Source organism: Paramormyrops kingsleyae, chromosome 8 (genome assembly GCF_048594095.1).
Source record: "Paramormyrops kingsleyae isolate MSU_618 chromosome 8, PKINGS_0.4, whole genome shotgun sequence".
Taxonomy (NCBI): domain Eukaryota; kingdom Metazoa; phylum Chordata; class Actinopteri; order Osteoglossiformes; family Mormyridae; genus Paramormyrops; species Paramormyrops kingsleyae.
Genome location: NC_132804.1, coordinates 8,550,931 through 8,576,283, shown reverse-complemented (window position 1 = coordinate 8,576,283; position 25,353 = coordinate 8,550,931). Strand labels below are relative to the sequence as shown.

Sequence of the window (25,353 nt, the reverse complement as noted above, 5' to 3'; positions counted from 1 at the left end):
GAGTGCTTTGAGCCTCTGGAAAGTCTTTGCACAGTCATGCCTGTGCTGCCTGCCGTGTTGTGTTACTTCCCTGTGCTCCCTGCAGGGGGCGCCCTGTGAACTGTACTGCACAGACACAGTGTTGACTATGTGCTGTTCTTGTTCTGTCTTATAGGGAACAGGATGGGCAGATTCAGCAGGGCCTTAACTCTGTAGAGTCACCACTAGCCCAGCCCCACAGCCCACCCCCACACTCCGCCCCCCTGTTCCTGAAGGTAAGTCTGGTGTGTCGTCGTCCCCCCGCCCTCCACTGGTCACCCCGCCCTCTTGCTCCTGCTTGCCCCTTGTGCCTCGCACTCTCTCCCTGGATGGGGTGTCACTTTGAAAGCCAGCTTGACTGCCCCTCCCGTCGTCCCTCCGTCACGACATGCGTGCTCGCCCGGATTGGGGTCAAAAGTGCCGGGAAGAGACAGGGCACAGGGCTGAATGCCTCCAGCCAGCCCTGACGGTCATTACGGTCACGTCTAGCGGCGTTTCAGCAGCCTGAAACCCATCCCTCCGCTAAGTTAGACGGCTGCTGACATGCACGTCTCACAACAGCCACACTTCCTAACAGGAACAGATCCATCGCCAGGGTAACCACTCTGCTTCATCATTTATGCAACCATTTATCACCTGAGAGCACTGGGAGGACATCCAAGACTTTATTGTCACACAGGTAATGTAGGTAGCAACTGGCTTTTGCCAGTTAACAAATCAGATTTACAACTACTCTAAAACCTTGAATTTTACAAAATAGCGGCTTTGTTTCCTGTAGAAAAGAACCGTGACCATGTGCTGGTCATGCCTCAGATGTAAAAGTAGCACCAGGGAATCTGAAGTGATCCAAGGTGAAATTCTCTGCAGCCTTAGCTCTCACATAACTGCTTAACAATACAGAAAATATTCTTCAGGCCAGAAAGAAATCTCACAGTATCTGGGTTTGCTGTGCTCCAAAACTGGGAGGAACAATAGGATTGCAATGCTTTTGTTTTTGTTCGGTTTACGGTTTTGCTTTCCGTAATGCTTTAGAAGCCCAATAGTACCAGCATCTCTGAATGGAATAGCTGCTAGCTGCTAGCCCCAGCAGAACATTTTCCAGATGTAAGTCTTCAGGTGTCTGGGGATTCAGTTTTACTTGTGCTTCTGCTCAGCCATGTTGAAGATGAGGGTCTGAGTGTTTGGGAGCATTGGGTCTCAGAACATCAGCGGCATGTTGGGTGGTGCAGTTGTTGGCAATGAGAGTCAGATCCCTTTGTAATTAGTGATTGAATTAAACTGAGTCCATTAACCACCTCACATAGAATAGTTGCATCTTTACAGATTTCTGAATGCGAAGAAAAATTCCTTTAATCTGAAACCCAACAGGCAGAGCTCAGAGAAAGCATCAGGATCAGGATGAGTGTGTATCTACCTGATGCAGATTTAGATGGGGAAGGAGATGTATGTCCGCTTTCAAGCCTTTCCTCATGTTTTGTGCATCATATACATTAAAGAAGCATCAGCCTTGTTTTTGAAAGCATATTATATGGAGCTTGGACATCAGCTTGGATCCTCTGACTATTTAGGACAGCGGATGCTCAATAGTGCTCCGTAGTACCAACTAGCTCTCTAAGATTTGCCTTCAACGATAAACTGATGTTGCATTGCCTCTTGGAACAAACCAGACAGTTACCAGGGCCAAACACCTGTTCCTGGGGTGTTCTGGAGTTTCTCTTTGCAGGAGCTGTTCACACATGTTGGACAACACACCCCACGGCCTCTTGAGGTGCCGATTAAGAAGCAGACTCTCGGTTTTATTGAGATGAGTGGCGTTATTCCTGCAAACATTTTGTGGCAATTTGGAGACCCGATAAAGTCACCCACAACCAGCTGACAGACTCGTTAATCTCTATGGGAAGTTTCAGTTAGAAATACAATGACCTCATTCCTGATCTGGACACTATTTGAGAGCTACTTCTAAATGCATCTGCTGCATGGTCATTGTACAAATACATTAGTAACAGCTCACTTTGTTGATCCTGGGAGGTGGTTCCTAGCACTAATCTTGCACCAAACATGGCAACCACGCCTGGTGTGAGATCTGACATGGGCTGTACTGCCCCGAAAGAGTCCAGTATGTTCTTTCATGGAGAGTTTTCAGCTGACCTGAAGAATGCTCAGATTATCAATCAGATCTTTGCCATGTGCAACACTGCATGGTTCAAATGCCTTCCTCGTGACTTACACATAACTGATATATTACAGTACAATACTGTATGTAGATACCAGGTCAGAGTAAATAAAAAGTTAATTATTATGGTGCAGAATTCCCATGGTGCCCTTGGAATGGATGGCTGCTAGAGAGGTCAGAATCGGGGAATGAAAGTGAAAGCTTTGGTGCTTGCCAATAATCTAAATTGAATTGGACTATAGCAGTAGCTTGAACTCCCTGGAACTGTATACCTCTGCTGTAGCCACAAGGGGTGCTATACTGTCGTGCTGCACCTCATTTGACATTCATATAACCTCGTTTGCTGTGAAGAATAATTGTGTGCTCTGAACAGGGGAAAAGGACAGCAGATCTTGGCTCTGGACAATGCCAAAGTGTTTGTGCATGCCTCTTTGCCCCACTGTGGGTTGCCCCCCCCCCCTTCTTCAGGTCTATGCATTTAGAATAATCAACATCACGGCACTGAATTCCCCCAGCTCCCGGCTCCTTAAGTATACAAAGTTGCACGGTGCACAGTGGGTTGCATGCTGGCAGGTTCTGGCCACAAGGCTAGGAGGCTGTCACATCAGGCGTGCAATCAACTGAGCCATTGTGTCTACCCCCCCCCCCCCCCCCCCCCCCGCCCCCCCACCACCATCGCGTACAATCTGTGTGTTGATATATACACAGTCAAGAAGGTTATTGTCTGCCAAGAAAGACTCAGGTTTCCCGTCACCTGACCCCCTCCTGCCACTCCGGCGGACAAAGACTCCCCCCCCCCCCCCCCCACCAGGCTAAGAGAGATCGGTCCACTCACTTGGGCCCTTACTCAGTTGGCGAAGGCCAAGCGTGTCGTCTAGATCTACATCTCTGGAAGCTCAGAGGAGAAGGAGCGAAGGAAGGCAGAGAGACTCATGACTAAACACTTCAGCGAATGGTCCTCTGTGGTGCCCCGGGAGGGGAGGTCTGGGGGACACAGCAAGAGATGATCTCTGTTATGATGATGGAAGAGTGGCTTTCAATGAAGCAAACTCCATGCCGTCTGGGAGCTCCATCTCGAGCTCACCGGCTCGTTTCACATGAAAGCCGTTCTCCGGTTACTTGAAAACTGAAGGGGGTCCCAAGCTCTGGTCTGCTTTCATTTGCAGCTCCTCTCAGCCACGTTGGAGGTTGTCTGACATGCCTTGACATTTCTTAATGTTTCACCCATCTAAAAAACATTTATCCCAAAGTGCTACCTATGCTTTTATTTTTTCCTATTACAAGAGAGGCTGAAAACCAAGGTTCTGATGTAATTGATCACCATGAAAGATATTTACTGAAGTGATTTTCACTTTAATGACATTTAATTTGACACAAATGTAAACACAAATGTCAAGATAATTAATTTGGTAAATTAACTCTCATTGAAAATCATTTCTTGCAGAAGTATAGTATTTAGAAGATTCCGCCATTGTTTCTGAGTTCTGCTGTGAACTTGAGCACTATGTTCCATCCGTATCGATAATGAAATGCAAAAATGGGTGTAAATTTGCTTCTAAAATTGGTTTATTGTCATGATACATTGCCAAGAAGGTGCTTTTTTTCTATTATTTTTTCAATCCTTGTTTTGTATTCTATCGCTATCATGTGCTTAGTGGTTAATTCCACATTGTTTCTCTATTTGTGCATCACTTACATCTTCTTTAGGAAGGAAGCGGCTTTCAAGTTTAATTCTTATTAACAGAACATATTTGATTATCATACTTTGTTTATGTTGTGAACAATTTAAAACCGAAACATTTGAGCAGGAATTATCAAAATTCATCTCATCTCAGTGCAACAGGTGGGCCTCTTTTCACCATGAAAAGGTCAAAGTGTAATGGAATCACGGGCTGTGATGGTGCAGTACTGTAAGTCCATTCCACACTCACTTGAATGCCAAGTACTAAGTGCACCAAGAGAACAGTATGTTCTGTCCTTGCAGATATCTGTGTAGTATGTAGTGTGCAGTACTCGATTTCAGACACACTCTTTTACTCCCCAAGTCGCACACTGATTGCATCATAGATCAGTACATTATCCTGCCTGCTGGCAATGTTGACAGACATACAGTGATAATTTGCCTGTCATCAGTTTGGTAAATATTTGATACCAAGAAGTCCAGTACAATCTGTCTGGCATTTCTGCAGAAAACCACCTGTTTTTCAAAGAGGAGGAGAGAAGGAGGTGGTGGAGAGAGGGAGCAATACAGCTTTATAGTGAAAAGAGAGAAGAGGAGCAGAAGCAAATGACAGTGTGTACAAGGTGATCTGACACACACACACACACTCCCAGACACACACACACAAACACACTGCACACACACACACACAAACACTCCTAGAGACACACACACACACACTTCACACACACACACACACTCCCAGACACACACACAGAAACACACTGCACACACACACACACAAACACTCCTAGAGACACACACACACACACACTTCACACACACACAAACACTCCCAGAGACACACACACCAACACTCCCAGACACAAACACACACACACACACACACACACACACACACGCACAAACACTCCCAGACACACACACGCACACACATTTGTATTCATATCTTTGTGGGGACTATCCATTCATTTCTATGGGAAAAACTATGTGTGGGGACTGAAAAAAAATAGTCCCTACAACACCAAAATGAGAGCTTTTTAATCACATTGGGGGGAAATTTGGTCCCCACAATGTAATACATACCTGGGTCACACACACTGACACAGACATACGCACACACACAGATGAGGATGCGCTGCTATAATCCGGCGTATAGGCAGGGACACACACACCTGTGCCCACACCCACACACAAACAAGCGTGCACAGCCGTGCCCAGAGCCTGTGGGGTGTGACGCCTGGACCCAGTGAACCGGTCCTCCCCCCTAGAGCCCACGTGGGCGTGTGTAGCTGTGAGCCGGCCAACAGACTCGCCCTCACCGGCAGAGCTCCTGTTCCACAGGAGCGTCGGGACCTGGCGGGGGGGTGGGGGGGCTGTTAAAAATGGCGAAGAATTACCGTGTGACTCTGGCCTATCCACTGACGATGGGGGACCAGCGGAGACGACACAGTGATGTAAGTCCTCTGCTGGGCACCTACGTGTTTGTGTGTGTTTGTGTTTGTGTGTGTGTGACTGAGAGGGCTTGTTTTTATAATATTATCTCATCATGGTGAAATGGTGAAAAAAACCAGTGTTCCCCACTTTGAGCCATTCAGTGTGCAGCGTTGTAGCGTGACAGGACTGCGTGTCCACACGCGTGTATGTCAGTGTGCAGCATTGTAGCGTGACGGGACTGCGTGTCCACACGCGTGTATGTCAGTGTGCAGCGTTGTAGCGTGACGGGACTGCGTGTTCACACACGTGTATGTGTATGTGTTTCGTCAAGCATCTGTCCACGTCGGACCCGTCCCACCTGTTTCTACTCATCTGTCGTTTTTCAGAATTTAAAAATTGCGTCTTGCTGTAGAGCAGGGGTGTCAAACTCCAGTCCTGGGGGGCCAGAGCCCTGTGTAGCTTAGTTCTTTCCCTGTTCCACCACGAATGATTCAGCTGAAGAGCTGTGTGGTAATTAGCACAAGGAGTTGAACCAGGTGTGTTAAATGCGGGGAAACCAAAAACTGTGCAGGGCTCCAGCCCCCCAGGACTGGAGTTTGACACCCGTGCTGTAGAGGGTGTGCCAGGGGCATGATAGATGATAGACAGAGCTGGAATACCTTCCGGGTCGGTTCCGGAGTCCAGTTCCAGATGTCTGTTCCAAGTTCATCCCTGATATAACATTTTTGGAAATGTGAGCAAAAAAAAAAATTATTCTCTTGTCGTGTGTGTAGTTCAGAGAGAGGGACACAGAGGTGACCCTATAGACACTACATTGTTGTACTGGATGCAATTTACTACCATATAGGGTAGTAAGAGTCTTCACAATGGCAGCTGAATCTCCCACTTAACACATGAAACATTCCAGTAGAAGAGCACCGCATAATTCTGCTGTTGTTACAATGCTTTATCTGTTAGGTTTTCACCTTTTTCCCTGTGGTATATGTGCCAAATCCCACGGAGAAGCATTCATATCCCAAATGATGCGCTCATGTCTTTACACCTGAACTCAGAGTAGGAAAACATTTGTGTGAGAGTTATTTAGTTACAAGGATTTTTACCATTTTGTAAGCAAGTGAAAGTCCTCCGAGCAGAGTGAAATACATATATATATATTTTACATAAACAATTGTACTTTAAATGGGAAATAAATTGTGTTCCTGGGTATTCATTGGGACCAGATATGAAAGAATTCTACCAGGAATAAGTATGTTGTATTATTACAAGGCGTCTGGTGGTAATAACCTTAGAAAGGAGTGTGGGGAGCCGACTGAGATGCCCGGGGGGGGGTCCGTGGCGCAGCTGGCCTGGTCGGGGACCGGCATGACACGGACGCACCCCCACTCCGGTTCACAGCCTCTCTGTTTGCCTGGCCGTCCCGTGTGTTTGCTTTTAAGGTGGTGTCCCTGCTTTGTTTACATATCCCCGGGCTGTGGCTTTTGTTTGGAGCACTTGCAAGGCAAGATGTACCCGCTTTTCCAGCCCGGAGGTGTCTGCTCTGTATGTGTGCGTGTGTGTTTTTCTTCCGACTGAGCAAACTCCGTTTGTTGTTTAATTCAAATAACGTTGCAGAATGAAAAACATGACTTTTCCTCAATGGCTTCATTAAATTTAAACCTCTTTAAACAGCAGTGCAAATGCTTCATACGGTAGGTACATAGAGCACTAATTAATTCCAAGAACACAGATTAATTAGCATAACTTAACCTGATGAGGTCACGCTGGTTGTTTTGACAAATGCCAGCATTGCAGGCAGATTAATAGTCGTAATATAGACTCGTAAGACCCAGTTGTGTTCATTAAATTATGGAGCTTTGAGATCATCCTCTTTTTGGGTCATGACAAATGATAACAATTTTGCAGCATTTACGATGGTAGCTGAAGGGAGTAATACCAGGCCAAAAGATAAGGAGTCCAAAATAAGAAATTCAACCTTTTTCTTGGAACTTCTCTGCTTACAATAATACTGAAATGCACTCTTAATCTGACTCCATTTTTCAATGTCATGCTTTCAGCAGAGCATTGCCATATTCATTAGCATACTGGATTCCAGCCAATCAGAAGCTCCATTTTATTAAGTCCAGCTTTATCACTGGCCACACAACCTGCAGATGTATTTGCTGGAAGGTTCATTGCTTTTAAATATTATTGCGCTGCAATAATATGGACAGTAAACATGTGTTTACTGTCCAAAGTCTACCCCAGGGTACTGCTTGAGAATGGCATCAGGCGATGGATGGATGGATGGATGGATGGATGGACGGATGGATGGATGGACAGATGGGGAGCGCTGAACACTGACATCATAAAGTGGGCTTGGGTTTTTTTGGCAAATAATTCTGTTACATGTTTATTTTTTTATTATTATTTTGCAATATCAAAACAAATATTGATGCATGCTCCTCTTTCCTCTCGCTTTTATTCAAGTACATGGACTTACTCAGTACTTTATTTTAATACTCAGTAATTTAGTCATTTTTCCCTGAATAGTTATCCCTAATGTAGAATGACGTCATTGTAAAAGGGCATGTTTACATGCATGCTGTTATATTTATTACAATAAACTGGCCCCTGACATTAACAGTTCATTACAGTGGCTTTATGAATTCTGAAATGCCATTTTTGTTTTCTACTCCAAAATATAAAAAACAGCTATTTCAGAACTAATATTTCAAATTAATGTATGATAAATGATTTATAAAAAGAAATGTTTCACATTATGTTTTTTATAAACTATTTTAGAAGAAATGGCTATTTATAAGAATGATAATCAAATAAGGAAGATATAATAATGTAAAAATGTATGTAAATTGTATCCAAAGAATGTAAGCACTTTGAGTTAAGGCAGAATAAGGTCTGGTCAGCATGATAGTCTCTCCTGTGTGTGTGTTTCATATTCAACTGAGCAGCTGTATGAAATGGAATAAATGCTGTTAAGGTGTTGTGCCAGAATGGCTCCTTTGTAAAGCAGTATTTTGGTTGAGGAGCTGATCACTGAGAGGGCCGGGCTCATTCCGCACTCAGCCCTCCAGGCCGTTGCGTTCGTGTGTCATGGGAAAGAAGTAAAACTATCTCTGGTTTATTGCTGTCTCTCCCCAGACTACGGACTTATTTAACATGATTGCAAGGATGCAGGTGAGTTAGATTTTACATGTTTTTGACTTCCTCTATAGTTCCTCTCTGCTTTGCTACTTTTGAAGTGCACTTTGAAGGTGCATGATCTTCTCATTGGATTACTACGTTGGTTCAGAGATTTGTTATTTGTCTGTCTATGGTTGTTTGTGTGTGTGTGTGTGTGTGTGTGTGTGTGTGTGTCATCTGACAAAATGTGGACCCCTAAAAAGAGCAACAGCTACAAAGTCACATCAGCTAATTCGCATGTGGACTTCAGGCTAAACCTTTGTCTCCCTTGAGACGGTTGCTCTTTTGATGAAAATCTTCTGACTGAAATTGCTTTAGCCCCCCTCACCCCCTGCTGAGGTTCGTTCAGGAAGACTGGTGTAACAGGGAGGCTTTGAATTTTGTGTCATTGTTTTGTCCCAGTCTTATGTCTCATTCGTGTCTCGTTCTGTTTGAACTCCCCATGTGAGAAAATAATTTTCGATGGAGGGACGCTTTGTATCTATGCTATCAGCGACTGGGTGAAATCCAGCCCTTCAATACGATGATATCAGTGACATCAAGAGCGACAGCCTCACTGGGTCATTCTCTGGGCTTGTCAAACCAGTTCCAAGCTGGCCTTTCACATGTGACACTGTCTCCAATGGCTGTTTTATCTTCCATCTACACAGCACTCCTTGCTCTGCCTTTCAGCTACTCTTGCTTTTGTCCTCTGACATTTTCTTAGGCCTTTCAACAATCACTTTGCCTGTTTGTTAGCTTCACACTTCTAATGTCCTCTTTATTTGTCGGCTGATAGCACATCCAGTGTCAGTATCATACCTTTGCTATGTGCCCTGTGCTATGCACCAGAAGGCCATTGAATTGTGTACTTCTTAATTCTGTTTTCAGTGGTTATAATGGAGTATGAGGTCATAAGTCAGCAAGCCAATCCAATCTAAGATGCCTATGATGTAACACCACCTACATGACACGTGCTCTGCCCTAGTGGAAGGGTTCATGGTGGGCTTCTCTCTACTTTTCAGGGCAGCAGAATGGATGAACAGAGGTGCACATTTCCTCCCCCGCTTAAGGTAAGTTTTACCCTCCATCTTTCCAAGATCCATCAGTTCTGGCGACTTAGTTCCCAGCAGCCTGCTAATGTGCAGATATGTCAAAAAATTTGTCAGCTGCTCTCCTCTGAGCTACTCCATCTTACTTACGACCAAGACGGCGCTGACAGCATTGACAGTAACATTTAATGAGACCGAGCATTCTCTCCACGTCGTGGCTGGTCTCCACGGAGAAGTGACATAATTTGAATTCGGAGCGCCTCTCTCACCATTCTGTGACATGTGTCCATTGTCTCCTTAGACTGAGGAAGACTACATCCCCTACCCCAGCGTGCATGAGGTGAGAGCCTCTCTGCTTCCCATTGAGGCTTGGTGAGGTAGCATTTGAACGGCAATCCATTCCGACTTCTTATTGGCCTCACTGTTGCCACGGTCACCCAGGTGCTGGCTCGGGAAAGACCCTTCCCACTGATCCTACTGCCCCAGTTTGGAGGGTATTGGATCGAGGGGACCAATCATGAGTTAGGCGGGGAAATCGACCCGGAGCAGCTGCAGTCTCCGGCTTCCCGAGTCAAGTTGGAGAGCAACACTACAGCCAAGATATACAGGAAGCACTTCATGGGCAAGGTCAGATATATACATTCCTGGATAAGACATCATAGTGCAGAATAACAGAATTAAATAAAATAACAAAAAATATTCACATGGAAACTGGGGGGGGGGCATGATTCAAATGACAAAGTTAGCAAATTAACGTAAAAAGATAAAAGAAGCTAAAAAGAAACTAAAAGGGATCAATGGAAGAAGTTACGGTGTTGTGACCATCTCAGATAAAGGTTCCAAGAAAGTCACCGCTGCTCAAATCAGGATCATGGGGTCAACATGCTAACCTATATTTTATCAGTATGGACAGGAGTCCGCATTGCTGGAGATAGCAATGACCTTGATGTGTTTTTTCAATCTGCTATTCTGATGACCAAAGTGGAAGTTTGAGAGTCCCTGTGGTCAATAGGATTAAATTAGTCCCAGACTCATGAATCGAAAATGCACATTTAAAGATATAATCTATCCATTGAGAGCTTAATTGGCTGGCTGTATGAAGACGAGCAAGTCACTATCAAATACCTTAGACATCCCATGTTTTCCTTCCGTCAACAAAGACCTGAACAAAACGGTACTGGTTGATGCAAATAAGGTGACTGGATAAAGTCTCTATCAAAAATGTAAATTTCCAGTGGGGAACTGAGGACAGATAATTCTGTTGCAGCATACCTTATTGCAACATACATTACAGGTTCACTGTAACAGTGACATACATTTGATTGGTCCTCCTTGTTTGGATGTCAGATTTTTAACTCGGAAGACCAATTACATTTTTTCCTGGAAAGTCATGCAGTTTGTAGATGGCGAAGATGTTTGTTTGGTCCTTGGCTTGACAAGACTTTTTATTGCACGTATGAATGATGAGGTAATCTATGAATGTCAATAATGCTGTCTCCTTGGTGATGTTCCGACAGGAGCACTTTAACTACTATTCCATGGACAGCGCCCTGGGACACCTGGTCTTCTCCGTGAAGTATGATGTCATTGGGGACCAGGAGCACCTCCGTCTGCTGCTAAGGTGTCACATGTCACATTCCCGTTGTCTTTCCTGTCATCCCTCCTTGTCTGATTTCTACCCCTTTCTTTTCCCTTGTTCCCTGATCCTAACTTTTCATTCATTCATTCATTCATTCATTCTTTCATTCATTTCTCAGCATTAGTGGTTCTTCTCATTTTCTGGATGCTTCTCCAGCTTCCCAACTTATTCCATTCTCATCTCCATGCATTGACATCTTTTCAGCTCTGTGTACCACAACCTCTTCTATACTTTGTTGATTTCGTCTATCTCTCTGTACCACTAAAGAACCTATGCATCATAGATGACCCCAAAAAGCATGTTTTACTGTGTTCCTGGAATATTCAGGACAAATATCAAAATAACCAGGTTATGCACTGTCACACGGCACCTTCCATCAGTGAACATGAAAAGGGTCACCGGTCGCCGGGCAACCTGACCCGTCCACAGATGACCAGTTCAGGCCAGTTAGCAGCCCTTAGCACAGAGGAATCTTACTACTGCTGGGTCCTGCAAACTCTCTTTTCCCATTCCTAATATTCTTCTACTGACAGTGATACAAGTAGTGCTTGTTTGTTTTGTTTGTGGCAGGGAGGCTAAAAAGGGATTAGCTTTGATCAAACACTGCTTATCTCAGGGCTAAAAATACACATTTCTGCCAGTTTTTATTGCATAATACATATTGTTTTTCAAAATGTTATTAGACAAGTCAAATCTAACATTGGCAAGATGACTCACTTTCCTGATAAATCTCTCCTGTCAGTTTTTGTGTAAAGCTGTTAACAGATACGTACGCTTACATTCAAATCCACATTTAATTCCTCCTTTGACAGTTTAACCTAAGGACCTCATGGCTTTCATCCATTTATGTAGCTGGATATTTTCCTGGAGCAATTTAGGTATCACACAGTTCCTAAGGGTCCAACTGGGGCCGGTTCCTGGGACTTGAGTAAGCAAACTTTGAGCTGCAAGTCCCATACCATAATCACTACACCTCGTATTACCCAAACGCAGAGAAAAATTTACTGTGGTGAAAATTACTTGCTGTTCGCATATCTAAAACTTCCAACATAATAAAATTGGAATATTTTTATACCCATTTTGCGTTTTTCAGGACAAAGGCAAAGACATATCATGACGTGATCCCGATATCCTGCCTAACAGAGTTCCCCAATGTTGTCCAGATGGCCAAGGTAAGCTCTTAGCAAAATCCAGGCCATAAATCCCAAGGTGTACCGGCTACGACGGATGTAGCCAGCCTCATACTGTGGGATCCATCCTGCCATTAGTAATTCTGGCCCTGACATAAGCTGCAGGAAACAAAGACCTTCTGTCACCTGCTAACTGTATTCTGTTGTCTCTTTACCAGCTTGTGTGTGAGGAAGTGAACGTGGACCGGTTTTACCCTGTTCTCTACCCAAAGGTAAACACCAAACTCTGCCGGCCTGCTAGCCTCTCCCGTAACAGTCGGTCAACTTCTGGTAACCACAGCTGCTGATAATCACTTAAGCAAGGGAGTACGCCTCATCATTTGCAAACAATGACTCCTACTATTATGTTATTTAGTCTTCAATCTATGTAACTAATTAGACTGTAGACCTGCTTATCTGACACTTGGCAGGTAAAATTTTTATAACATGTTGGCATTTCAGGCTAAGCTCCATTATTAAAGTCACAACACCTGTGTCCGTCCTAAAAGTTGAATCTGTGGGCTATGAGTACTCATCCTTGAATGTTATGGCAACTACCCTAGCAAACTCACATACATAGCATCAGCGTTGTCATCTGCTACAGCTGAATGGAGTGAGATTTTTGATTTGAGACTAGTCTGCACACGCATTTGCATGCATGTAACAGTTTTATTACCTTGTAAATAGTCTGTAGGGTTTGCAAACTACCCCAACATTTTTCATGCAGCTAATTTTAGATTTATAATGGAATAATAAAGATTTGCCGTAAGAGTTCTTCAGTGAGCGTGAGAGTCTGAAGGTGTGAGTGTCACGCCAGATGCGCGAGAGCTGGCAACCCTGCAGCATAAACAGTGATTCTGTGACGTGGATGCCAGATTTTGTTATTGTGATAGAGATATGCAGTTTCTCAGGAGTATTGGGGGAAGAGGAGCTATATAGAGAAAGACCTGCCTGTACATTGCCCAGTAATCGTGGTACCCACCTTACTAACATGTTGCCCCCTCTTCATATCCCAGGCATCAAGGCTCATTGTCACTTTTGATGAACATGTCATCAGCAACAATTTCAAGTTTGGAGTCATCTATCAAAAGTTTGGGCAGGTAGGTTCCAAGATTTTATATATAGAGATTTTTTTCTACTTCTTGAAAAAATTAATTGACTTGTTGGGTTATGCGACCTCTCCAGTGCACCTGCTGTTGTTTTATTAAAAGGATCTGATCTTTTTTTGGTTTAGTGTATTAGCCCAAGAGGCACATGCTAATGACAAGCCAACTTTTTAATCTACACACTACATAAATGAAAAAAATATGCAATGCCAGGTCAAATCAGTCAAGCTTGTGTTTGTTTTACGATGAGATAGCAGCTTTGACACAGTTAACAAACTGGGCTTGCCCAGCAGTTGCTTAAATTAACATTTTGCATTTATTTAGAAGACCCTTTTGTTCAAAGCGACATACAATGGTGGATCAGAGAGTAGGGTCTGATTGGGGTTAAGGGCCCAATAGCGATATGGCTAATCTGTCAGCTGTAAGATTTGAACGCACGCCCTTCTGGATGTTGCCACAGATTCTTAACCCAGTTAGTGTTAATATGCTTCAGAGACCACCACCAACAAGGACATCATTGGGTGTCTAGCTGTTACTTGTCTGTAAAACCTAAAGACAGCTAGGGTGGCATTGTATTGTCCTTTATGAGTCATGTGAGAGCTTTGTGATTTGGAATTTTGTCATGGTTCCGGTGAAAGTGAAAAGGAGGCTTGCAAGATGTCTTTCAAAGGCAACACTTGTGACATTTCAGCACAAAAGCTGACAGCACAACGAGTCGTAAATGGACTCAGTAACAGAACAGTAGAAAATCTGACTGTACAATCATCTCCTTAGTCCTTCAAAAACAGGATATGTATATTCAGATGAGCCATTAAAGGTTACATTATATCACTATTACCTGCCTATATATCTTGACAATGACAATGGTCAGGATGTCTGAAGTTGTCCAAAGTTAACTTTTACAGAACATGGATAATAAAGGACCAGTGTGGCTATACTATAATCACCTAACATTGCGAATTGTCACAGTACCCAACACTATTTGTAATATGTAACCATTTAAAAAAATAACTTGAGTAGAATCCCCTTTTGGGAAGGAAGAGGATATCAAGAGGCAGATTTTCTTCCAACTTCCTATGAGTTTACGTGACTGTTTTTCCACTTCCTGTTGACCTCAGCTGATTGCTTTGCCTCTTCCTGTTGACCTCAGCTGATTGCTCTCCCATTTCCAGTTGACCATAGCTGATTGCTTTGCCACTTCCTGCTGACCATAGCTGATTGCTTTCCACTTCCTGTTGACCTCAGCTGATTGCTCTGCCATTTCCGGTTGACCAAAGCTGATTACATAGCCATTTCCTGTTAACCTTAGATGATAGCTCTGCTATTTCCTATTGACTATGGCTGTACCGCTTACTGTAGACTTCAGAGGAGGAGCTGTTTGGTAACAGTGAGGAGAGTCCAGCCTTCATGGAGTTCCTGGAGTTCCTGGGTCAGAAGATTGAGCTACATGATTTCAAAGGGTAGGACTGAGCTATCCAAACATTCTGTGCACAGCCTTAAGAACCATGGACCAAGTGTGCCCTAACCCTAGCGTTGGCTGTGGCCATTGTTCACGTGTGAAAGTGGACAAAGCATTGCTGAAATCTGATATCACCCTACACCTGAAATGTTATCCTTAGTAAGAAGAAAACCCTGCTCGCGACGGATATTTCTCCTAGGTGATGAGGTGGGTAGTATTGCTAATACCCTTTGATTCTTCCATCTAGTTTCCGAGGTGGGCTGGATGTGACCCATGGGCAGACCGGTACCGAGTCTGTCTACCACAACTTCCACAACAAGGAGATCATGTTTCACGTGTCCACCAAACTGCCGTACACAGAGGGAGACTCCCAACAGGTACTGGCATTTTCGTCACGCACCCAAAGCACACACATCCACGTGTGGTCTCCTCAGAATGACACCTCTGTGTCTTCTTCTGCCTGAAGTGTCGCTTTCTGAATTTTGACAAAGAGCTTCTAGAACAGGGTTCTTCAACTCTGGACCTCGATTCCAAATCCAGGCCGTGTTTTCAGTTCCCCCAGGTAGTTGTTTAATAATTACTGGTTCTGATTGGTCAGAGGCTTCACACCTGACTGACAGGTAAAGGAAGGCTGGAAAACCAGCAGTGCTCGGACCTCGAGGACCGTGAGTTGAATAACCCTGTTCTAGAAGATCAAAATAACAAAAAAATCTAATCACCAATGTATTTAAAATGAATGGTTATTCTCTGATCCCTGGAAACAAAAGCAAACAATTTCAGATATAAAATGTGCAGGTCACGGTGTGTATTAAATTCTGAGCTGGCGGATGATCTTGGGGGTTAGCAACCTCTGCTGGGTGAGGCGGGGCTATGGGATAGAGATGGACGAAGGTGGCTGAGTTGCAGAATGTTTATGTTTTTATTAACTGTTTAGAGTTATGTGCTTGCTCTGAGTACACGAAATAAGAGACTCCTGAGCAAAAAAAAAGAATATGATCTAAGATTTGTCAGGGTGTAAGAATTGTAAACTTCTTTATGGGAGGGATCGTGTTTTTGTCTTTTTTTAGCTCTGTTTTACCAAATAATAATAAACCATAATTCAACAGACTCATAAACTTTGGGTACTTCGGCTTCTCCCAAGTGTTGCAACGCTCCACTTATGTCAGTGCCCAATTTCAAGTAAACAGTTACATTCTTCATAATGTTCTTCATAATTTATCTCTTCATAATAAAATTTGCTGATTGTTAATCGCTCCCCAAACCCTTGCAGAGTTACAGCATTTCTGATCTCTGGCTCACAGTCTGAGTTCTTTCACAGTCCCTGTTTCACCTAATGGGGGAGATATGCTGGGGTTTCCTGAGGCTCAGTGACAGAATCTACAAACTTTGGGATATAATGTGTCACATAAGGACAAACTGTTAGGATAAGGGGGCAAGTTAAGTTCCGGTCCTCATGGAGTATGTGGGAGTATGCTTTGTGTCCTGCTGCTTAATGTTTACTCATAGCCCTGAGTATCTTCCTTTTGCATTTTCAACTAGGCAATGGATTTTTTATGACAATCTGCATTGCCTTTTATATATTCCCACTCTTGTAGGCTTAGCCTTTTGGCAATGGTTATGTCTGTTTGGACCTAGGAACAGCTGCGTAATTGCAGAAACTGTTAACCAGATATGGTGACAAACAGCCATATAGCAATAAGGAGCAAAGCCCTGAATATAAATATTTGCTCTCATAAGCACCATATGGAGTCAGAAACTGCAGCAATACATTTTTTTATCCAGCCATTGCAATCCACCCATTTTCATCAGCATGACAATGTAGTTGCTTTCAGCCTAGTTGGAGTTCATTGGAAGGAGATGCGTGTTGCAAGCCTTAGAAGGTGACGGATCTGAAGGACCCTGAACCCAGCTGACTGTTGCATTGAGGTCCTCCAAAAGGACAGGGGTCGGGTTTTTACAGGGGTGTCTTCGTCTTGGGTTGACCAGAGGGAGGGGACACTCATGCGTTCAGCTGCCGCAAGGCCAGTGACGTCAGTCCTTGGCATTGCAGCTCCAGCGGAAGCGGCACATCGGGAACGACATTGTGGCCATCGTGTTCCAGGAAGAGAGCACACCCTTTGTGCCAGACATGATTGCATCCAACTTCTTGCATGCCTACGTGGTCGTCCAGGTGGTGAACCCCTGCTCGGATAATGTCCTATACAAGGTAACACCTCCATGAGGGTCCACAGAATACAGGATGCATTTTAATTAGTTCTTTGTTTAAATCTTGGCAGGTGAGGACACCTGCTGCACAAATAATAACTTCACTAAGGCAATGAAGCCCTTTTTAAAACATCTCACCCTGTGACTGAACTTGTCTAACTTGATTACTCATAGTAAGCATAGTAAGGAACAAACTGAAATGTCCAGATCAGACAGTTTATCCAGAAGCATTCCTTCAAGGTGGCACAGCTATGTCAAATGGCCACACCCTCTGTCAAAAGGCCACACCCTCTGTCAAAAGGCCACACCCCCTGTCAAGAGGCCACACCCCCTATACTCTGACAAATCATGACATAGTCCCACATAGTTTACCATCCATCCAGGTGTCTGTGACAGCCAGAGACGATGTGCCCTTCTTCGGACCCGCCCTCCCAGATCCGGCAGTATTCAGGAAGGTGGGTCCATATTGCTGTCCGTCTTACAGAAGCTTTATGCTTATCCTTTCATTTTTTGGGTATACAAACTCAGAATTCAAAGCTGTAAGTGCTTCATTAAGTCATTGTGTTTTGAAGTCTAAGATGATTCACGATTGTTACTGAAAGTCACTTGTTTATGGATGTCACCTATAACCCAGGAAAGTGTCTCTGTCGCACCATTTGGTCCTGACATCTCCCGCATAACTTCTGTTTTTTTCCCTCCTGCTTCTCACTAATCCTGCTTGCAGGGCCCAGAATTCCACGAGTTCCTCCTCACCAAGCTCATCAACGCCGAATACGCTTGCTATAAGGCCGAGAAGTTTGCCAAGCTGGAGGTATCTCCCCACAACACTTCTCTGCGATGGCGAGGTTTAGCCAGTTAGCCGGCACATCTGCTGGTTTTGCTGCAGCTCGGACATCTTTTGACAAAATGTCATAGATAGAAAGATTTTAAGATTAATGTTAAGCGTGTTGAAATGTGTTTAGGAGTCATTGGGGGTTTGTCAATACCAAGAACACAAAGAGCGTACTTCTGTTCTTGTCAAGAGCGGTCTTGCTATCTTGCCTCCCAAGAATGAATTTGGGATGCAATGAATTATGGGATTGTTCTCGTTAGTGAGGATGCAACAAATGCACCCTTGATATATAGGACTGGGCAAGAATGACATCTGGAGATTTTCACTGCCCTCCATACTTCTGTTCTTGAGTATTGGAACTGGTCAACAGCAATGGGAGATGGACATCAAATGAGTACGCAAGAACACAAGTATGGTCAAGTATGCGTAATGATCAATGCCCATTAATTGGGAGAAAGTTGGAGTCTGAGTCAGGGTCCCCTGAAGGCATAGCCTAAAATGGTGTGTTTCTGTGTCTGGTGTGTGTTTGTATGTCCAGGAGCGCACACGGACTGCCCTGCTAGAGACGCTGTACGAAGAGCTCCACGCCAACAGTCAGGCCATGATGGGCTTGGGGGGCGAGGACGAGAAGCTGGAGAATGGCAGTGCAGGAGGGGGAGGCTTCTTTGAGTCCTTCAAGGTATCCCCTCTGACCATTCAGCAGTGCTGCATGTTAATGTTCCTTAGCCAATGAAAGTGGACACTTACTCAAAAACTCTACCCATGCAGCTGTAAACTGAGGAATGGAGGAAGAATTGTACAATGATAACAAAACTGCCAACAAATTAAGTAATAGGTTAATTTCACAAATTCAGACTCTGCTCCACATTTCTGAATTATGATCTTCTACACTAACGGCCAAGGAATTTGCCCTTTATCTAAAGCTGCGACCCTTTGATGTGTACATATCCTCTTGCCTTTGGAGTTCTGTTAGTGTGAACATCAAGGAGTTCTGGTAAATTTCCTTTCAGTTGTTACTTTAAGATCAAAAGAAACTGTTTGCCAATATATTGCTAATATATACTGGTTAGTTCCTCTCCATAAGATGCTTATATGACCATTTGTGGTGTGATTGTCACAGCGTACTGGGGATTGCTGCCTATATCCCTCAGATCCAGATCATCTATGCCTCTCTTGGGGGGGGGATTGACCAGCCTGTTCTTATTCATGATCTCATTGCCAGTCATGACATGGTCTCTAATCCTGGATGTGAAGATATGTGGAGGTTCTCAGAAGCCCAGAAGTGCTGGAGGAATCAGAAGCGCTGTCTCTGCTCTTTTGCTGGGCTGGGGGTGCTGGCCTGTGGCAAGGGGAACCTTCTGGAACCCCTGAGGCTTCCTCCTTTTTGAGCTGTTGTGTTGGTGTTGGGCAGTATGCATGCTTCACCCTTTTCTTTAGATGCCTCTCTATGTCTCCTCCATATTTCTTGCCCAAATGTTTATCGCTAGTACCTTCCAGAACTCTCCTTCATCAAAAATTATGCCCTCCATTGATTCTGCCCTTCAATCATCATTTTCCATGGGACTCTTGACTCATTCTCTCCCTTTGTCTAACACTCTCCTCTCATTCCGCGGCACCTCCTGCTGTTTAACCCTAGGCACTACGAGCTCAACGTGTCTCTGCGTCTCTCTCCGTAGAGGGTGATCCGCAGCAGAAGCCAGTCTATGGACACCATGGGCCTCAGTAACAGGAAGCCACACACAGTCTCCACTAGTCACAGTGGCAGCTTTAGCCACAATGCCCCGGAGACCCCAAAAGCCCCGGGGATAGTAAGTAAAACCGCTTTGGGGCCACCCTCCCTCAACTGATTGGCCTGGTCAGACTAATTGCAATGTCTCACCACTAATTAAGCCACAGTCAAGCACCTAGTAGCCTCTCTGTGAAGCCACGTTCCCCAGGTCTCTGCTAACATGGTCCACATACGTCTCCAATGCGTACAGCCTCCCCTAGAGCCAGCATACAAAAATTCCTTCAAAAATAAACTTACGTGTAGTATATTTGGAGTAAATCCAACTTGCAGTGGAGTGATGAAGTCTCTCAGATTCACCAAAGTAGTATGCATTGTAAATACGCCCCCCCCCCACACCCATCATCACAGTGATTTGATGTATTTCCTGATGTCACAGTAGATCTCTAGTCTCCGGCGACTCTGATTTACACAAGTCGTTTTTCGGTGTTTGTTTAGTCTGCGAGTGCTTCCAGGTCAGCCATTTAGTCAGGTGCTAAGAGGCCATACCCAGAACGTACCTCTGCCTTTGACAGACCTTTCAACTCTCAGACAATGGCCCCTTCATCCCTCACCACCCCACGTTGACATGGAGAAACGGCCATGGAATGACTGGGGTGGGAGCTTACCACGTTGCATCCTGTATACATCCTAGATGTTGGGTCAGATGGGGCCCGATGTCACTCAGCCTAGCCTGAATGAACGCTGGGGAGCAATGGAGAAGTTCTTTCGATGTCGGGGTTCTCAATCTGGAACTCTTTGAACTCGAACTGTCAGCCAAGCCTATCTCCCCTTCTCCCTCTCTCTCTCACGCTACCCTTTCTACTGGCTTTGTCACGCTGTCACGCTTCTTGCCGTGTTTGCAAGCTAACCCCCGACGCCAGGTTGAATTTCCGAGTGAATTGATTCCAGTGGCTGGTCCCTCCTCCTTGTCCGCATCACCAGAAAGACCCTGCTGCAGCATCCCCTGCATGGCCACCTCTCAGCATGACCTGCAGCCCCAGACCCTGCATGAGTGAGCCCTGAACATCTGCTCCATGTCTATGCAATACAGATGCATTTATTTACAAAAGGGTTATTCAGCTTCACAGATGCACCCAAATGTGCATCTACTATTGCCATAGAAAGTTCTAGGGTACAGAAGCCTGAGCAACCCAGAAACTGCTATGCCAGACAATCATCGGCAGGTGTTGACAAATGTGATGCTATGCTGCCATCTACCTGTCTGAAATTAGTCTTCAGGAACAATTCCACAAAACCCGCAGCCTGCTTTCCCCAGGCAAGAGTAGCTATGACCCAGCCAGCTCCTCCCAGCCTGTGCGGGATAGCTGTGTTTTACCCGGTGGCCTGCAAAGGCTATGCAGCTCCTGCTCATAGGTGGATGGTTTAACGAAGCTCTGGAGCTGTTAGGGCCCAGATCACAGCTGTTCATTCTGACCACCAATCATTTTTCTGGGCTGCGAGTGATTAATTTCTCCTGACAGTACGAAAAGCTCTTCTTCAGTCATCTCTCTCTCACCCGTTCTTCCTTCTCCTCCCCTCAGCTCCTCGAACGGCAACTTCCTTCCTCTTCCTCAGCTACCCCCACCACTCCAGGCGGGGGGGGGGGGGGGGGGGGGTCGGGGGGTGCTCTTCGACCCCTCACCAAGCCACTGCCATGTTGCCCCCCAGTTGTATAGCCCCAGTTGTGCCAATCCCAATTATGTGGTGTGCAATGTTTTATTTTTTTTCTGTCCCTCTGTTTTATGGAGTAGTTTTTTTTTTTCATTGGTGTTGGAATGCTACCTGCTGCATGAGATGTCATTCTGTGTTTTTTTCTCTCTCCCTCTCTCTGTCTATCCGGCCTATCCAGTCATTGCTTGTCCCGGGGAAAAGTCCCAGTAGATACGGACGTCGTGGAAGCGCCATAGGGATAGGAACTATAGAAGAGGTTTACGTATCACTCTCGCTCTTTCCACCACCCCTCCCCACCCTATACTATGACTCACCCCTCCCCCCATCCTGAATCTAACTTGCACAATGTACAAGGTATAAATCTCCCTCTTTCCAAATAATCTATTTACGTTGCTGGATCCCATTGGTTTTAGGTGGGAAGCCTGAGAGGCATCCCAGTGTTACCAGTAAGATACTGGGGTCTATAGGATACAACCCTGAGTCAGTATATTGTGGAACTTATTTCCCTTTATAAGTAGTATTAATAAAATCCAGTGTTGGGCATTTCATGTTCAGAAGCTACAAATCCAGAGCAAGATATTGTTTCTAGCAACCAGTTGAGCATAAAGAGTCACAGTCACAGAGTACTCAGCTGGTTGGTTTAAACAATATCCAGGTCTGGATTTGTAATTTCTGGACCTGAAATGCCCAACACTGACAAAATCTCATTTACCACACAAACATACACAAACAAACATTAGAAACACATAGTCAAAAATATGATGTGCAGAGTGCAATGCATAATTTTTTTATTTAAATCGGCAGAAATGAAATTCATTGTACCCTATAAATAATAATCCAATATTTGCATGTACCTTCCAGTAATTAAACAGTAAAGCCTCTCTGCACTGTGCCTCAGTCGAGCCTTGCAGAGTCACGCCAGCTCCGGCGACTCTCAGCAAGCTGACTGTGAGTCCTCCACTTCCTCACAGGCACTGATCATTCCGGGGAAGAGTCCCACCAGGAAGAAGTCCGGGCCCTTCAGCTCCCGGAGGAGCAGTGCCATTGGCATCGAGAACATCCAGGAGGTGCAAGAGAGGAGGTGGGCATCAGGAAGGGCAAAAGAAGGGCAAAGGCCTGTACATTATGGAGGCTATGAGATGGTCCAAACGTTCACTGTCCCTAACTCCCTCCCCACAGCAGGGAGTGCTCCCCCAGCACACAAAAGACTCCTGACAGTGGGCACGTCTCTCAGGACATTAAATCACAGAATTCGTCCAATCAGAGCTCTCCTGAGATGCCCACCATGAAGAACAGGTGACTGACATTTCTTGTGCAGATTGTCTTCCTTCTGGCCGTCTTCAGTACTTGATCATCCTGAGCACATTAATTTGTAATGTCTTGGAGATAGTTCTAGTTCAAAAATATCGGTCTGTAATGGATGATGGGAGATGTAGTTTAATTTTCTGCCATTACGCACATGAAAGGCCTGCAGTGCAGCCTGGGAAATGTGGATCCAGAGTGCATGAATAACCCAGGTGTGCAGCTCTGCCATGTGTTGCAGGGCTCCCTCTATCCCAGAGGGGGATCTGTCTCGCTCCTCGTCCAATGCCAGCAGCTTCGCCAGCGTGGTGGAGGAGAATGAAAACGAGGCCTTGGAGGAGTATGACACCGGTCTGGTGGGTATAAAGATAGTAACTCTCAGCATATGTTTGTAAGAAACTGAAAATGCCATTTTTAATAAAATACCTCTTTTGAGTTTTTGGAGGGGTGGAAGTATGAAGCATAATTCAAATTATTTGGGTTTAGAATTAGAACTAGATGAACTTTGTTGACCCCAGAGGAAAATTCTTCTGCATACAGCAGTGAGCATGTAGACCACAGTACACAAATAGAATATCCTGACAAGCTGAACATTTCTGAAATATTAATGGAAAATTATTAAGAAAAAAATAAATATAGGTAACAAATAAACTAGCGTAAGTAATGTGCAATAAAAAAACAGATAGCACCGGATTTTTACTGTTGCAAGATGGGTCGCTTCCTGATTTGTTATGGCTGGAAGGGGGGGGGGGGAGAGACCATGTGATGCCTCTGCCTCTGATGGCAGCAGTAGAAATGATGCCCAGTAGTGATTTTTAGCAGACCACGGTGGAATTGGTCAGTACATAGTTGGACACTGATATGCAAGTGTGCATGACCACTGCAGGAGAGTCTCTCATCTTCTGGGACCCCACACAAGCGGGACTCCTTCGTCTACAGCTCCTGGGTAGAAGACAGCACCAGCATCACCAGCCGAGGCAGTACGACAGGTGAGGGCAATCCAGGGGCTATCTGGGTCAAGGGAGACCTTCAGATGAAGGCCATCCAGGGAGGTCTGGATCAGGGCAATCCCGTAAGTAATGGCATTCCAGGGAGGTCTGGTTCAGGGCAATCCCGTAAGTAATGGCATTCCAGGGAGGTCTGGATCAGAGCAGTCCTATAGGTAAAGGCAATCCAGGGAGGTCTGGATCAGAGCAGTCCTCCAGGTAAGGGCAATCCAGGGAGGTCTGGATCAGAGCAGTCCTCCAGGTAAGGGCAATCCAGGGAGGTCTGGATCAGGGCAGTCCTATAGGTAAAGGCAATCCAGGGAGGTCTGGATCAGAGCAGTCCTCCAGGTAAGGGCAATCCAGGGAGGTCTGGATCAGAGCAGTCCTCCAGGTAAGGGCAATCCAGGGAGGTCTGGATCAGAGCAGTCCTCCAGGTAAGGGCAATCCAGGGAGGTCTGGATCAGAGCAGTCCTCCAGGTAAGGGCAATCCAGGGAGGTCTGGATCAGAGCAGTCCTCCAGGTAAGGGCAGACCATTGGTTCATTGCACCAGAATCTTATCTTAATGTGCAAAGGCACCTTTATTCTCCACTCTCCATGACATGGGGGGGTGTCTCCCATGTCTCCACAGCTGCCTCCCAGCCCCAGACTGCTGACACATCGCAGACCGAGACCCGCGCCAAGGCCGAGCAGCCGAAGAACAGCAAACCATTATCGGTGAGCAACTGTAACAGCCCCGCCCATCACATAACCTAATATCCCATTTTGCATGATAGGCAGCCGCCTTTCCAGTGTTCCTGCTTGGTTATGAACCACGCAGTTTGCTCACTGGGAAGGGTGGTCTGTCTAAAATATGACCTGTTCTTTTTTTCCAAGTTCGATAGCCTACAACGTGAACAGTGACTGCACAGCATGCGAATGCTATTTGCTCGTACGTGTTTGAGCTTTTAAATACCTGCCAGCCGCAGAAGGCAGGGATTTCCCTTTTCCCCACTGAGCACGATGTGATGTTTCCTCAAAACTCTGTTGGGAGCCAGGATGTTCATTCTGTCCTCTACTGCCCTTCTTAACCCCTGCCACACTGGGGGCTGTGTGTACATACATCAGGCAGGAACTCCTGCTCTCTGTACCTATGCACCTCACCAGTGCTGTCACCTCTTGCTCTTGATGTAACCACTTCTCCCAGCATGCCACTGCTTATCCTCATGAAGCCACATTAACCCTGTTATTCCTCCGTCCATGTGTGTCCTCAGCAGAACTGCTAGCCCCTCCCACCTGCCCGCGTCATGGATGCCCATCAACAGGTCAGCCAATCCCCTCGTTCTCCTGAAGCCTGAGTTCTCTTAAGTGTGATATTAATGCTGAATCCATCTAACAGACAGGGAAAGTGCACTAGAACCGCCAATTAATTCTTTTCAGTCAGCATTTGCAATGGGGAAATTGTCTGAAAGACTTAATCTTAGCTTCATTCAGTAACTGAACACTGTCTATGTCAAGATGGTCAATGTGGATCTGTGGTCCACTGATCTTCTGCTCAGTCATGATTGCTGACAGCATTGCAGCAATAATCCTCAATAAGTGTTTTCCATTGCATACTTCCGCCACTGCATGGATTGCAAATTTTAATAAACTCTCTACATTAAACAGTGTGACATTTAATATGAGAAGCAAGATCCCTGATGCTGGGCTTAAGTAGCC

General features: G+C 45.2%; 1 protein-coding gene across 14 annotated transcripts in view; it reads left to right on the top strand.

Moving 5' to 3' along the window:
• LOC111852044 (rap1 GTPase-activating protein 1) overlaps positions 1 to 25,353 on the top strand; it is an 87,532-nt gene that overhangs the window by 59,742 nt on the left and 2,437 nt on the right. For 3 of the 14 annotated variants that reach the window (XM_023827528.2, XM_023827540.2, XM_023827539.2), the window contains 22 exons: positions 155 to 254; positions 9,494 to 9,541; positions 9,822 to 9,860; positions 9,962 to 10,147; positions 11,038 to 11,141; positions 12,253 to 12,331; positions 12,508 to 12,561; positions 13,345 to 13,428; positions 14,794 to 14,894; positions 15,141 to 15,270; positions 16,944 to 17,099; positions 17,482 to 17,553; positions 17,823 to 17,909; positions 18,469 to 18,609; positions 19,607 to 19,738; positions 21,548 to 21,625; positions 22,341 to 22,450; positions 22,549 to 22,665; positions 22,895 to 23,027; positions 23,558 to 23,660; positions 24,287 to 24,372; positions 24,909 to 24,959. In XM_023827528.2, the coding sequence (XP_023683296.2) occupies positions 155 to 254; positions 9,494 to 9,541; positions 9,822 to 9,860; positions 9,962 to 10,147; positions 11,038 to 11,141; positions 12,253 to 12,331; positions 12,508 to 12,561; positions 13,345 to 13,428; positions 14,794 to 14,894; positions 15,141 to 15,270; positions 16,944 to 17,099; positions 17,482 to 17,553; positions 17,823 to 17,909; positions 18,469 to 18,609; positions 19,607 to 19,738; positions 21,548 to 21,625; positions 22,341 to 22,450; positions 22,549 to 22,665; positions 22,895 to 23,027; positions 23,558 to 23,660; positions 24,287 to 24,372; positions 24,909 to 24,920 (2,152 nt within the window). In that variant the 3' untranslated portion in view covers positions 24,921 to 24,959. Of the gene's footprint in view, positions 1 to 154; positions 255 to 4,993; positions 5,330 to 8,447; positions 8,484 to 9,493; positions 9,542 to 9,821; positions 9,861 to 9,961; positions 10,148 to 11,037; positions 11,142 to 12,252; positions 12,332 to 12,507; positions 12,562 to 13,344; positions 13,429 to 14,793; positions 14,895 to 15,140; positions 15,271 to 16,943; positions 17,100 to 17,481; positions 17,554 to 17,822; positions 17,910 to 18,468; positions 18,610 to 19,606; positions 19,739 to 21,547; positions 21,626 to 22,340; positions 22,451 to 22,548; positions 22,666 to 22,894; positions 23,028 to 23,557; positions 23,661 to 24,286; positions 24,373 to 24,908; positions 24,960 to 25,353 lie in introns of those variants that run through there. The other 11 variants (XM_072715129.1, XM_023827541.2, XM_023827532.2 and 8 more) reach the window with 11 other exon arrangements.